This window comes from Aulonocara sp. 'chitande type north' Nkhata Bay, linkage group LG23 (genome assembly GCF_057382095.1).
Source record: "Aulonocara sp. 'chitande type north' Nkhata Bay isolate Kocher_YH1m ecotype deep benthic linkage group LG23, A_spYH_male_GT1.1, whole genome shotgun sequence".
Lineage (NCBI taxonomy): Eukaryota > Metazoa > Chordata > Actinopteri > Cichliformes > Cichlidae > Aulonocara > Aulonocara sp. 'chitande type north' Nkhata Bay.
Window position 1 is genome coordinate 19424121 of NC_141365.1, and position 15408 is coordinate 19439528.

At 40.9% G+C, this 15408-nt stretch overlaps 1 protein-coding gene across 1 annotated transcript; it reads right to left on the reverse strand.

The window, feature by feature from the left end:
- Positions 1–1209: 1209 nt before the first annotated feature.
- On the reverse strand, positions 1210–15008 carry LOC147301545 (NACHT, LRR and PYD domains-containing protein 3-like). The gene is made up of 12 exons (XM_086284695.1): positions 14774–15008; positions 14581–14622; positions 10447–12241; positions 9612–9785; positions 9335–9502; positions 8893–9066; positions 8299–8472; positions 7897–8070; positions 7503–7676; positions 7087–7242; positions 2589–2635; positions 1210–2421 (listed from the first exon to the last, which is right to left on the reverse strand). Exons 1-12 carry the CDS (start codon positions 15006–15008, stop codon positions 1892–1894), a joined length of 3843 nt encoding a protein of 1280 aa, XP_086140821.1. The 3' UTR covers positions 1210–1891.
- Between the last annotated feature and the right edge of the window lie 400 nt (positions 15009–15408).

Here is a 15408-nt window from a genome sequence, read left to right on the forward strand (position 1 = left end):
TCTGTGTCTCTGAGTTAACTTGTGTTTCTCCTACAGCTCCGGACCGCTAAAAATGCGCGTGCTCTTTGTGAGCTCGTTCCCGGCTCGTAACCAGCGCGTTCTGCCGTCAAGGGTGATCATTGGTTAAATGTGATCATGTGACTGATGCAAGCCAGATCCTTTTATTTAGCAAAACTGTGATTAATAGTTAAATATTATTGTTGAGGGGCACAGACAGGACTCCGCACGCACACACACATAAAAAAAAAAGAATATTTTTTTTAAAAAAGTTGCCTCAACAAAAGGGCACTTTGGGCACCCATCAGGAAAGGGGCGGGTGCTCAAGCCCCTCTAGCCCCCCCCCTCTGCACGTGCCTGCAACAGGTGATCCTGGTGATCGATATATGCATTTTTTTTCTTTTTCTGCTCATTCTGTTTGTTTTTGTTTTTTGCCCTTCTCCCCCGTCCCTCTTCTCAGCTGTTTTTCTTTCCCTCTTTCTTTCTCCCCTTCTTTCCCCCAGTCAAGTCTGTCCCGTATTCAGCAAGTGAAAATAAAATAAACAATAAAAGGTGAATCAAATGGACCATTACGGCAAGGCTGGGATGGTCAATTTGGTAAAGTAAATCCATTGGCCATCTTTCCTTGCCTTTAGACAATAATTCTGATGGCAAAAGAGCCAAACGGGACAGGCAAAAAACAAAACAAAAAAATAATAATAATCTAATGAGTGAAAATGAATCAAATTGAATGTTCCTTGTGTAAACCTTTCTCACAGAAGATGGTGCCCCAGTTAGAAATACTTAGCTGCTGATTTACAAACAAAACCAAGTATCCTTTTTTTTAGAATCTATAGAGCACCAAAGAAGAACACTGATTTCCTTCAAGATCAAAATGATATATTTGATATCAAACTTGATTCTGTCTATGATGATGACAGAGTGGTTAAACTGATTCAAATGACTCATTTCTCCAACTCACATCAACTGATTTCATTGTGAAACTCAGACTTGTGGAGCAGAACCCCAAACAATAAAAAGCAGATTTAAAAACACTTAAGCCATCGGTGTTCATTAAACTGACATCATGCAGTTCAACTTCTGACCAGCCGAGGGCGATAAATCACCATCAATGAAGAGTTCATCATCAACGACAGAAGCGTGATAGATGCTGAATGTCTTTAATATTTTTACACTGACTACATTCCAACATATATATCCAACTGTGATCCAACATATTGCAGACAATTATACTTTTTTATGCATTTATTAACAATTAAACTTGAAAGTCTGATTTCCAAAAATGTAACTTTGTTGATGTTTAATGGCACAGAAAGCCAAATGAAAATGTGCTAAGCTATATTTTTACGCTTGACTGGATCCCTTGTGCCTAAAGAGGAAAACATCATGCTAAGAATATTGCTCATAATAACATTTAAAGAATTAATAAAAATCTATTTTTAAAAAAAAGTTATCAATTCATTGTATACTAAATAGGTAACCAAACTCATGAATTACAGAGTTGACCTCTGCATGATAACCAATTCAACAGTACGCGCTACTCTACTAATATGTGTGGTACACTTGAACAGCCCATGATATTTAATAGACAGCGTGAGAGTCTGTCTCGTTGGAGCAGATTTCCTAAAAGGCTGGTATCTTTCGAATTCTTTTGCTTGCCGTAGTGAGCTGAGCTTGAGCTACACAACATACTGATATTCACTATGAAACTTTATGTGGGAAATGACAGAAAAACAACACATTGATTCTGGAACAAACGTATCATCCATTTTTAATGATGTAAAATATCATCTGGTTGATCAACAAGAATCAATCAGCATGAATCTGAAAACATGTTGAGTGGAAGAGACAGACATGTAAAGACTGAACTATCTGTTCAACAGTGTTGTTCTAACTAAACTTGGCATAGACTCACTGAGGAACCAGGAAAGACTGTAAACCCAGGATAAAGAGTTTCAGTGAATGTGGTTTTGAAGGTGTGGAGGTGGATCAGAGTATCAGAGGAGACTCTGTAGAAGGACAGAGTGCCAACAGGACAGTCCACATATACTGCTACTCTGTTAGAGACAGAGGAGGAGGAGATGAGTGTTTTAATCTTGTTGTGCCTGACAAACTGACAACCATCCTCAGAGCAGCTCAGACTCCATGACTGATAATTAAATCCAAAAACAGAGACAATCCCACCTCTTCTCTCCCTGATGCCTCTGTAACTCACTGATATCTCAACATTTCCTCTCCACTCGACTTCCCAGTAACAGCGACCAGTGAGACCATCTTTGCACAGCAGCTGAGGCCAACCATCAAATCTGTCTGGATGATCAGGATATGACTGAACCTCCTCGACATGTGTCACCTTCCTGTTGTTGTCAGACAGTTGGAGTTTTCTGTTTACGGTGTTCGTGTCGATTGTGAGTTGACAGGAATCTGATGGAGAGAACAAACACAATCCAGCTGCAGTTATTGATCCATCATCTGTTCATTGATTGACACTTTGATGATGACACCTGACATCCCAGATGTGAATAAGTGATGTGAAGATGGTTGAATGTGTGCTGCTTTGTTTTCATAAATCACATTAAAAACACACTTACACTTCTTCAGACCTGGTGTCAACCAACGGACTCCAGCAGGCTCCACCCTGAAAGGAACAGAGGGGTCAGACCAGAAGACTCTCTATCAGCATGCACACATGGACATTATATCGCTCTCATACACATACTGTTAGACACTGATAAAGGAACAGTCCAACATTTTCACCAATACACTTCAATCTATAGGGTCAAAGTGTACCCTTTGGCCTTTTCTACCTTTTCTGTTCCATTGTGGGATTGTCGTCACACAAGATTCTAAATATATATATATATATATATATATATATATATATATATATATATATAGCAGCTGGATAGCATAGTAGGAAGACTGCATGCCTAGGCTAGACACCCCCCCCCCCCCCCCCCCCCCCATTGCTAAATCAAGCCTACTGCAGACATGAGAGATATGAAGTCATACCGGCTCGGGCATCGCCCGGATTAACAAGGTCTGCATCAGGTGTTGGGGAACCAGTACCCCCTGGTGAAGGTGGCTACTTGAACAAGACAGCATTGGTGGGCAACAGATGAAAACAGGGCACTGTTGGAATACTACTACACAAGTAACCCCAGCAGAGGGAGTTACATGAATACAGTGGTCCCAGTGGTAATCGGAGTGCTAGGTGCAGTGACTCCCAAGCTAGGCGAGTGGCTCCAGCAGATCCCAGGAATAAGATCTGAGATCTCTGTCCAGAAGAGCGGAGTCCTAGGAACAGCTAAGATACTGCACAGGACCCTGAAGCTCCCAGAGCTCTGGTAGAGGACCCAAACTTGAAGAATAGACTGCCCGCAGTGGCGAGAGGAGAATTGTTTATTATTATTATTATTATTATTATTATTATTATTATTATATATAATTTAATGCACGGCTCCACCATTTTAATGAACAATGCATTTATAATAAGAACATTTCAAGTGGGAAGGATATTGTATGATCATCATGATCCTTTAGGTCTCCTGACTCATAAAATTTAGAGAAGTGCTGCATCAATTTTGAGGGAATAATCCAGACATGCCATTCACCAGCCACATGTATTAGTCAGGTGCAATGTGTGTCAGGCGGCAGCCAGGAACGGAGGCCCTGACAGACCAATCCCTGGCTACCAAGACTAGCAATTGGGTCATGGAATTTCACTTCTCTGTTTGGAAAAGAGCCTGAGTTAGTGCATGAGGTTGAGAGGTACTGGCTAAATATAGTTGGGCTCACCTCAAGGCATGGCTTGGGCTCTGGAATAAGTTTCCTAGAGAGGGGCTGGACTGGTCTGGAGATGCCCTTGGTGAGAGGCAGTGTGTTGGAGTGGGTATCTTAGTATCCCGTCAGCTTGTTGCCTGTATGTTGAGATTTCTCGCATTGGATGAAAGGGTTTGTGTCCTGCAACTTCGGGTGGGAGAACGGGTCCTGACTGTCATCTAAGTTTATGCACCCAATGACGGTTCAGAGTACCCAGCCTTCTTGGAGTCCCTTGGCGGGGTACTTGAGGGTGCTCCACCTGTTGCTCTTCTGGGAGACTTCGATGCGCATGTGGGCAATGACAGTGAGACCTGGAGTGGGAGGAACAGCCTCTTGGATCTGAACCAGTTTGTTGTTTTGTTGTTGTACTTCTATGGCCATATGTTCTGGGAATCCTGGCACTGTGGAATGTACAGGGTGGGCCATTTATATGGATACACCGTAATGAAATGGGAATGGTTGGTGACATTAAAATCCTGTTTGTGGCACATTAGTATATGTGAGGGGGCAAACTCCTCAAGATGGGTGGTGACCATGGTGGCCATTTAGAAGTCGGCCATCTTGGATACAACTTTTGTTTTTTCAATAGGAAGAGGGCTATGTGACACATCAAACTTAGTGTTAATGTCAAAGGAAAAACAATGGTGTGTTTGGTTTCAATGAAACTTTATTCTTTCGTGAGTTACTTACAAGTTTCTCTTTGTTCTAAGCCATTGACATGTTAAAGAGGTTAACACGTGAGGAGCGGATCGAAATTGTGTTGATATCTGGTGAACGCAGTAACCGGGTCATTGCAGCAGATTTCAGTGCAAGACACCCTACGAGACCACCCATCTCCCATGCTACAGTTAGCAAACTGCTTGCTAAGTTTTGTGAAACTGGTTCAGTGTTGGATTTGCCAAAATGCGAACGCAAGAAAACTGTCACTAATGAAAAAACATCAGTGGCTGTCCTAGCTTCATTCAGCAAGAGCCCACAGCGTAGCACTCACTGCATGTCACTGGAGGGTGGCATTAGTCGAACATCCCTTTGGCGGATATTAGCTACTCACAAATGGCACCCTTACAAACTCCAGCTACTGCAGCATCTCAACAAGAATGACCCAGATCGGCCCACCGAATTTGCAGAATGGGCAAAACAAAATTTGGAACAGTTCACACAGAAAATTTTGTTCAGTGATGAGGCAAACTTTTATGTGAATGGTGAAGTTAACAAACAAAACCACCGCTATTACTCTGACACTAACCCACATTGGATGGATCCCTCCAAGACTGTTGGAACAACAAAAGTGATGGTTTGGTGTGGTATATGGGGTACAACGATAGTGGGTCCATTCTTCATCAATGGAAACCTCAAGGCCACTGGATATTTGAAATTGCTACATGATGATGATCTTTATGCACTGAAGGTGGCACATTCCCTGAGTTTTTCCAGCAAGATGGTGCACCACCACATTATGGGTGCCAGGTCCGAGCATTCCTAGATGAACAGTTTCCTGGAAAGTGGATTGGTCGTCGTGGGCCAGTTTTATCTTTGGGGTCATCCGAAGGCAATTGTCTATGGTGTGACGATACGAGATGTGCAGCACCTGAAACTATGGATACTGGATGCCTGTACTGCCATTTCTCCTGCGGTGTTGCTATCAGTGTTTGAAGAGTGGGAGAAGAGGGTTGCATTGACAATCCAACACAATGGGCAGCACATTGAACACATTTTATAAGTGGTCAGAAACTTGTAAATAACTCATGAAAGAATAAAGTTACGTTGAACCGAGCACACCATTGTTTTTCTTGTGATATTACCAATACGTTTGATGTGTCACATGGCCCTCTTCCTATTGAAAAAACAAAAGTAGTATCCAAGATGGCTGACTTCTGATTGGCCACCATGGCCACCACCCATCTTGAGGAGTTTGCCCACTCACATATACTAACGTGCCACAAACAGGATTTTAATATCACCAACCATTCCCATTTTATTAAGGTGTATCCATATAAATGGCCCAACCTGTATAGAAGCAGCAGGTATGCCACATGTAAAGCTGCCACTTTGTATTTTTGGTCAGCCATGCTAGGAGGTATGCTGTAAAAATGCGTTGTAGGGTTCAGAATGCATCATAAATGGTTTTTATTAAACAGTTAATTTTTAAAAAAAAATCTCCTATAGGGAGACTATTAATAATAAATTAATTAATTTTAAAGAAGTTTAAAAATGAACTAAATGTCATGACTGGGCAGCCAAGCACAGGTAAGTGGACCAAAATGCAGACACCACACGGAGGCTCGGAGGTATAGTGCAAACGAACAATTTATTTGGCACTCAAAACTGGCACGCAATGAAAGAGGTGAATGAAACAAAACACTACACGTGAACTAAGGGCGAGAGGGAAAACACGTGACCTCTGAATATAAACTACCTACTAAACTAATGCAAAGCTTCATGTTAAGGTACTAAGAATCTATAACGAAATACACACTGTGACTGGCAAGAACTAGAAGACAAACTATTACTAGGGATGCTGTGAATTTAAACAAAGCTATGAAACACGAGGCTTGGCTAGAACAATCTCCACAATAATTGTCGAAACAAGAAAACAAGAATCACACCGCGTGTGCCGCAGCAAAGTCCAAAGGCAATAGTCTCTTTAGCTGGCTGGGAAAAAACAGCCTGGGCACAATACTGGGTAGAAGGTGAGGCTTGGAGGGGTATAGAGGTCCGGGTGAGGCTAAACCAGTTCGTCTACTCTCACTGTGAAGTGTTGGGCAGGGAGGCAGGCAGGTGAGTAGCGCCGAGAATAGAAAACAAGCCAGCGACGGGAAGAAGAGAGTTTGCTGACAACAAGATCCAATCCTCTGAGAAGGTGGGTTAGCTGACATTCCGGCAAAGAATGTTTGAGAACGCTGGTCTTAAGAGCCTGCCAGCTAATTACACACAGGTGCCATAAACTAGGGGTGTGGTGACTCTGCCCAGTGATGGATTTACTGGCACGCAGGAAAACCCAGCACTCACCTGGACGATGACACTAAATTTGTATAATCATCCATTAGCTATAGCAAGTCAGATTTTATGATACGAAGAATGATCTTTTTCTTCTTAAATCATTTCACCTGCCTCAAGACTTTGTGCTAATCTAGAATAATATATTAAAGGTCCTCTTCTATAGAGAGATTAATCTAATATTAGTTAGGGTCAGAGGGAGATACATACAGAGGTCTGTCTAAAAAAAGTTTTAAGCACTTCCTTCTTTATCAGATATTCTCACCATACCTGAGAGTGTCCAGATCTTTTTGTCCATCTGAAAGAATTCCCAAGTCACCTGGATGATTGTGGCTCACATCCACTTCTCTCAGAGTGGAGGAGTTGGAGCTGAGAGCTGAAACCAGAGAATTACCGCCTTCCCCTGTGATCAAACAACCTGACAGACTGCAGACAAACACACACACACACAAACACACACACACACACACACACATATATATTTAGTAGTTTTCTTTTGTTTGTTTGTTTTTTTCCTGAAAGAATGCCATTCATCTATAGACTCTTTCAAGAAGAAGGCCCAGCAGTGGTTGTACTTCTGGCTAATCTAAAATCTCTTTAAATGGAAATTCTGTTGTTTCTATTTATTCTGTTTTCTAGTGTCAGGAAAAACCTGAAGATAAAGTTAGAAAATTCTAAATACTAGCCTAATAATTTCCAGTGTACAATGTGGACTCTGCAATCCAACAGACAATAGCTTTACTCCTGAATCCTGCAGGTTATTGTTACTCAAGTCAAGCTCTCTCAGGCGAGGGGCCTCTGAGCTGAGAAGTGAAGACAGAGCTTCACAGCTTTTCTCTGACAGGTTGCAGATGCTCAGTCTAGAAAAAAATGTACAAAAGCACACTGCTTTAAAAAGGCATACATGGTGCAGTGAAGTGATCAGCAAATTAGCAGTATTTATGCAATTTATGTAGAAGCAAGGCAGTTCACTATCATTTAGACTATAACGAAAAGATAAAACAACACATGGACATATTGTCACAGAGTTATGTACTCTCCATGTTACCTATGCTAATGCTACTTATTACTTATTATGACCTCAAAGTTTCCAGTTTCCAGTGTGGACTCTCCACTTCAGCACACATAAGCGTTACTCCGGAGTCCCGCAGATTGTTATTACTCAGGTCCAGCTCTGTCAGACTAGAGAACTGTGAGCTGAGAACTTCAGACAGAGCTTCACAGCACCTCAGTGAGAGGTTACAGCCACTCAGACTAAAAAAAAAAAGATACATGCTGCATTTATAAAAGACAACATTAGGCAGTATTTACATGCTGTTCAAGAAGTTAAAGTTAAAGTTGTAGCAGACTATTGTGACTTAAGGTGAAATACTGAAACTACAAAGATGCAAAAACATGAAAATGACGCTGACTTAATTTTTTTTTCAGTTCTTATTGATTACATTTATCAGTTAAGGAAATGAGAATGTTGATTGATCTGACCTGAAAGTTTCCACTTTACACTGTGGGCATTTCATTCCAATAGAGAGAAGCTTTACACCTGAATCCTGCAAGTTGTTGTTACTCAGGTCTAGCTCTCTCAGACTAGAATGTACTGAGCTGAGAATTGAGGACACAGTTTCACAGCTTCTCTCTGTAAGGTTACAGCCGCTTAGTCTGTGGAAAAAATCATAATAAGGAATATATGAACAGAAAGTCAAAACTTTATTAATTTTACAGCAGATTATTGATTATTTCTGTAAACTTATAAACTGGAATCGCATCTGTAACCGGAAGGTCGCCGGTTTGATCTCTGGGCTCTCTGTCCTGGTCGTTGTGTCCCTGGGCAAGACACTTTACTCTACTTGCCTACTGGTGTTGGCCAGAGGGGCCGATGGCGCGATATGGCAGCCTCGCTTCTGTCAGTCTGCCCCAGGGCAGCTGTGGCTACAACTGTAGCTTGCCTCCACCAGTGTATGAATGTGAGAGTGAATGAATAGTAGTATTGTGAAGCGCTTTGGGTGCCTTGAAAAGCGCTATATAAATCCAATCCATTACTATTATTATTATTAAATATCAAAATATTGTCTTTCTGACCTGAGAGTTACCACTTTACAATGTGGGGAAATCATTCCAACAGACAGCACCCTCATTCCTGAATCTTGCAGGCTGTTATAACTCACGTCCAACTCTCTCAGATTAGAGGACTGCGAGCTGAGAACTGAGGACAGAACTTCACAGCTTCCTTCTGATATGTTACAGACCCTTAGTCTGAAAAATTATGAAGATGAAAACAAGATGAAAAAAAAAAGTAATATTGGTGTTCAAGTGTATTCATGTTGCAGTAAGATTTAACAGATTTAACAATATTTTACACTGGCATTCTTATTGATTTGTGTTAACAACACAAAAATGTGTTAGCACACTATGATTTAGATTGAAATACTACAAATGCAAAGCTAAAATGACACATAGATGAAATTAACTCAATTCATTATTTATGTCAGCTGGTGAATAAGAGACTATCACTTGATATGACCTGAGAGTTTCCAGTTTCCAGTACTGACTTTCAGCACACAGAATTTTCATTCCTGAATCTTGCAGGCTGTTATTACTCAAGTCAATCTCTCTCAGACTAGACAGCTGTGAACTGAGAAATGAGGACACAGCTTCACAGCTTCTTTCTGAGATGTTACATCCACTTAGTCTGAAAAAATTTAAACACAGGAAAAACTTACTGGTTATCTTTGTCAACTGATTAAAAAACACAGACACAAAAAATAAACAAACAAAAAAACAAAAAACGAGAATGTGACCTGAGAGTTTCCAGTTTCAAGTTTGGACTATTCACTCCAGCAGATAGAAGCTTTACTCCTGAATCCTGTAGGTCATTGTTACTCAGATCCAACTCTCTCAGATTGGAGGACTTTGAACTGAAAACTGAGGACAGAGCTTCACAGCTTCTCTCTGAGAGGTTACAGCCACTCAGTCTGGAAATAAAAAAAAACAAGTAAAAGCATAGTACGCACTAGCTGACAGTTCTTGCAAGCAAGAAACAAAACAAACAAACAAAAATACCCATGATAACCACTTTCCTGTTGGTGTAAAAACAAATCACATAGACCAAACAAAACCTTATATGGCAACCCTGGGCATTTGGTTACTTAGGAAGAGAGGGAAGTTGTGGGAGTGACAACAGTGAGTTTTGGGATGTGAGAGATCACGTTTAGCATATTTTGAGTGCATAGTTAGTTTGTAGTGTAGTTGGTAAGTGTTATAGTCATGTTCTTTCCTTTGTTTTGTTTGACAAAACAATAAGGGGACTACTGAATGTCACAGTTGCTGCCAAAAGCCGCAAAAGGCAGATTTAAATGCAAATGCTGTCTCCAGCTGGAAACACGAGGAGTGATATACCTCTTGTGTACATTCCCCCTCTGTCTTCTGCTAGACAGGAAATTTTTCTTCTACTGCCATTTTATGGGGGTTTTTGTGTGTTAATACAGTAAGTCAACAAAAGATATGTGAGGTTGTGCCGAAAATAAGAATACCAAATAAGTCAAGGTAAACAGTTTTTAAAGGAGAAATTCAAAAGTAGTGAAAGATGGGCAATTCTACCATCTATTTCAGAGGGCTGATTACATATTTACTTACAAAGCTTTTTTGGAGGTTTTGACCACTGGCAGCAGTCTCAAAAGAGCCTCTTCTGAAGCAGAATATTTCTTTAGGTCAAACACATCCACATCTTCTTCTGATGACAGTAAGATGAAGACCAGAGCTGACCACTGAGCAGGAGAAAGTTTATCTGTAGAGAGACTTCCTGAACTCAGGGACTGTTGGATCTCCTCCACTAGAGAACAATCATTCAGTTCATTCAGACAGTGGAACAGATTGATGCTTTTCTCAGCAGACAGATCCTTTCTAATTTTCTTCTTGATATACTGTACTGTTTCCTGATTGGTCTGTGAGCTACTTCGTTTCTGTGTCCACAGGCCTTGTAGCAGACGCTGATTAGTCTGCAGTGAAAGACCCAAGAGGAAACGGAGGAACAAGTCCAGGTGTCCATTTGGACTCTGTAAGGCCTTGTTCACAGCACTCTGGTGGAGATATTTTAAATTCTTTTTCCCTAGTGACAATCTAGACCATTTTGAGGTTGCTTTTTGTTCTTCCAGCAGGTTGACACAAGAGCTGATAAAGGTTAGATGGACATGAAGAGCAGCCAGAAACTCCTGAATGCTCAGATGGACAAAGCAGAACACCTTGTCCTGGTACAGTCCTCTTTCCTCTTTAAAGATCTGTGTGAACACTCCTGAGCACACTGAGGCTGCTCTGATATCAGTGTCACATTCTGCCAGGTCTGACTCATAGAAGATCAGGTCACTTTTCTGTAGCTGCTCAAAAGCCAGTTTTCCCAGTAACTCAACCATCGTCCTGCTCTCTGGACTCCAGTGTGGATCCATCTCAGCTCCTCCATCATATTTGACATTCTTCACTTTTGCTTGGACCACCAGGAAGTGGATGTACATCTCAGTCAGGGTCACAGGAATCTGTCCTCCCTCCCTGGTTTTCAGCATGTCCTCCAGAACTGTAGCAGTGATCCAGCAGAACACTGGGATGTGGCACATGATGTAGAGACTTCGTGATGTCTTGATGTGGGAAATGATCCTGCTGGTCTGCTCCTCATCAGTGAATCTCTTCCTGAAGTACTCCTCCTTCTGTGTGTCAGTGAACCCTCGGACCTCTGTCACCCTTTCAACACAATTAGAAGGGATCTGATAGGCTGCTGCAGGTCTTGTGGTTATCCAGACATGAGCAGAGGGAAGCAGGATCCCTCTGATGAGGTTTGTCAGGAGCACATCCACTGAGGTGGACTGTGTGACATCAGTCACAGTCTCAGTTTTTTGAAAGTTCAGAGGAAGTCGACACTCATCCAGCCCATCAAAGATGAACACAACCTGGAAGTCATCAAAGATTCCTGCTTCTTTGGTTTCAGTAAAGAAGTGATGAACAAGTTCCACCAAGCTGAACTTTTTCTTTTTCAGCAAATTCAGCTCTCTGAATGTGAAAGGAAACATGAAGTGGATATCTTGGTTGACTTTGTCTTCAGCCCAGTCTAGAGTGAATTTCTGTGTTAAAACAGTTTTTCCAATGCCAGACACTCCCATTGTCAGCACTGTTCTGATTGGTTTATCTCTTCCAGGTGATGCTTTAAATATGTTTTCTTGTCTGATTGTTGTTTCTGGTCTGTCTGGTTTCCTGGATGCCGTTTCAATCTGTCTGACCTCATGTTCATCATTGACTTCTGCAGTCCCCCCCTCTATGATGTAGAGCTCTGTGTAGATCTGACTCAGAAGGGTTGGGTTTCCTGCTTTAGCGATCCCCTCAAATACAGACTGGAATTTCTCCTTTAGCCTAGCCTTCAGTTTGGGCTGACATTTTTGAAGAACTTCTAAATGAATAAACAGCAGATAACAACACTGTCTGTTATGGAGCACTTTACATAAATAATTCAACAATTCAAAACAACACAAAACCCCCCAGACTATGACACTATAAGTTTCTGGACACATTGTCAGTTGGATTGCTGACTGTGAGTGCTCCTGGTTTCATCTTGTTTCTGAATTATTACTGGCCAGTTATTTGCAGATGAGTAGCTGAAACATTCTGAGATTTAGAAATAGTTTGTATCCTCAGCCTAATTTTTGCCTCAGTAGTTTCATAACAAAATTCAGTGAATCACTTTTTCCTTTTTTTCCTGTTTGTTTGTTTGTTTTGGTAAGGGGCTTAACACTTTTGTAAGCAATATCATTTGGTTATAACAAATATCCCACAAAAATGACATAAGGAGTTTCCTCCTCTCCTCAGAAAACCATGAAACTGATCAACTTGTGTTGCAGAGGAATATCTTTCCAAAACCCTGGCCTTAACACAATTGAAAATCTGTTATGGTCAGGCCAGTATCAGGAAACCAAATAATTTATTTAAACTTTACCTAGCCAAAAGCGTGTTGATACCAACCACAAGTGTCTGGTTAAGGTACAACATGCTTATGGATATTTAACCAAATATCAGTGGGAATTATTGGATATTTTGATCCTGTATGTATACTTTCAGCTTGTGTGGATCAGAGGCAATCCAAATTAAATTCAAACTTGTCCACTCAATTCTTGTTTTATAAATTAATTAAATTGTATAGTATGCAATTATTCCACCCTGGAAAAGAACACCTCAAATAACTCATTTGAAAGCTCAACATTTCCATGCTATCCATTACCAATGATCAGCGCACGTAAAGTTTTGACCACAACTGTAGTTTGTCTATGTTTAATTATCATGTTGTTGTAATTTTTTATGCCATCATCCAAGGAAATTCAGAAACAAATAAGAAACAAAGTACTTAAGATCTCTCATTCTAGAAATGGTTATAAAATCATTTCTACAGCTGTAGGACCCCAGCAAATGACAGTGACAGCTATTATCCACAAATGGCTGGCTGACCAAAATAACCCAAAGAGCGCAGCAATAACTCATCCAACAGGTCACACAATATCCAAAGAATGCAAGCCTCTCTTAACATTAAAAAATGGCCTGCATGGCAAGATGAAAAAACTTTGTTTTTTCTCATTTTTTCCAGAAGACTTTTGGGTAAATACTCTGGGGGACTGACAAGACAAAAGTTTAATTTTTGGAAGGAATGTCATCAAAATCTGGTATAAAAGTAACACAGAATATCAGAAAAGGAACATCATACCAACAGTAAAATATGGTGGTGATAGTGTGACTCTCTGGAGCAGTTTTGCTGGCTCAGGAACTGGAAGGTTTGCTGTCATAAATGGAACCATGAATGATTTTCATCTGTTCTTGACCTCAAGTTGATGCACACTTGGGTTCTGCAGCAGGACAATGGTCCAAAACATACCACCAAGTCTACCTCTGAATGGCTTAAGAAAAACAAAATGAAGACTTTGAAGTGGCCTAGTTGAAGTCCTGACCTTCAACCAACGATCTGAAACTTGGACCCATCAGATCAAAAGCACAGATTTAGAGTTGTGTCTGCTACTGAAACTCTGTGTGGGATCTATTTCTGAGGCTGGTGACTCAGATGAATTTATCCTCAGCAGCACAGGTGACTCTTGGTCTCCCTTTCCTGGAGCGGTCCTCATTTGAGCCAGTCTTGTCGTAGCCCTTGACAGTTTTTGCGACTGTACTCAGGACACATTCAATGTTATATCAATTCTCTGAACTGACTGACCTTCACTTCTTAATGTAATGATGGACTGTCATTTCTCTTCACTTAGCTGATTGGTTCTTGCCAAAGTATGAATTCTAACAGTTGTCAAAAAAGGCTGTCAGCTGTGTACCAACCTGACCTCTGCAACACCACAATTGACAGTCCCAACCCCATTAAGAAGGCAAGAAATACTGACTACATCATAAAACTGAGGCCAAGAGTTTGTAGCGCTGTCAACAAAGCAAGGGGTGGCTACTTTGAGGAATCTAAAACATAAGACATAGAATTCTTTATCAATTTTTTCTTTTCTATATAATTCCAGATATCTTGTTTCATGTATTTGATGTCTTCAGTATGTATGTACAATGTAGAAAATAGTAAAAAAAAAAAAAAAGACAAACATTGAACGAGAAGGTGTATCTAACCTTTGATGATGTTTTGGAGTTGTAGGCGCAGCTTAACTATAGCTGATGTTGACCTTCTAAATTAATGCACACTGAGGCTACAACGTCCCCTCGCTTACCACTGATCCCTTACACAAACCACTGAATGCTTACCTTGTGATGAAAGTGATAAATATGCCTGGGCTGAGGAATTTCCTGTTGGAGGATAGTATACATTGAGAGGAAATCTATACTTTAAGACAATATAAACAGGTTATTTTTCCTCAAACATAATTTGCAGAGGAAAGATATAAAGTCACACTAACAGTGTGAACTAAGGAGTTTTCACATCTCTTTTTAAACTTACCTTTATTCATGTTCTTTAAAGTTGTCCTTGCTACTTCAATGACATGGTCAGTAGTATATGTCTGCACCATTAAATCTACAGTTTTCAGTCTGTCTGCGTTCTCCAGATGGCACTTTTTGATGGATGGAAAATCACCTTTTGTTGCATTCTGAAGGTACCAGTGGAAATGCTTTAGCTCCACCTCTCCCAGATTCTCCAGAATGTGCAGTAGCTGCTCCTTAACAGGTATTTCCATCTTTGAGATATAAGAATACAAAAAGAGAAATACACAGAATTGTTGATATTACAAAGCAGCTGCAAGTGTCTTTTGACTTAAATATGATGTATGGTCAGTTACATTAATCATAAATGGCCTGCATTTGTATAGTGCTTTACTAGTCCCTAAGGACTCCAAAGCGCTTTACACATTCAGTCATCCACCCATTCACACACACATTCACACACTGGTGATGGCAAGCTACATTGTAGCCACAGCCGCCCTGGGGCGCACTGACAGAGGCGAGGCTGCCGGACATTGGCGCCACCGGGCCCTCTGACCACCACCAGTAGGCACCGGGGGAAGTGTCTTGCCCAAGGACACAACGTGTCTTGCCCAAGGACACAACGACAGTTCGTCTTGTAACCTTCCAATTACA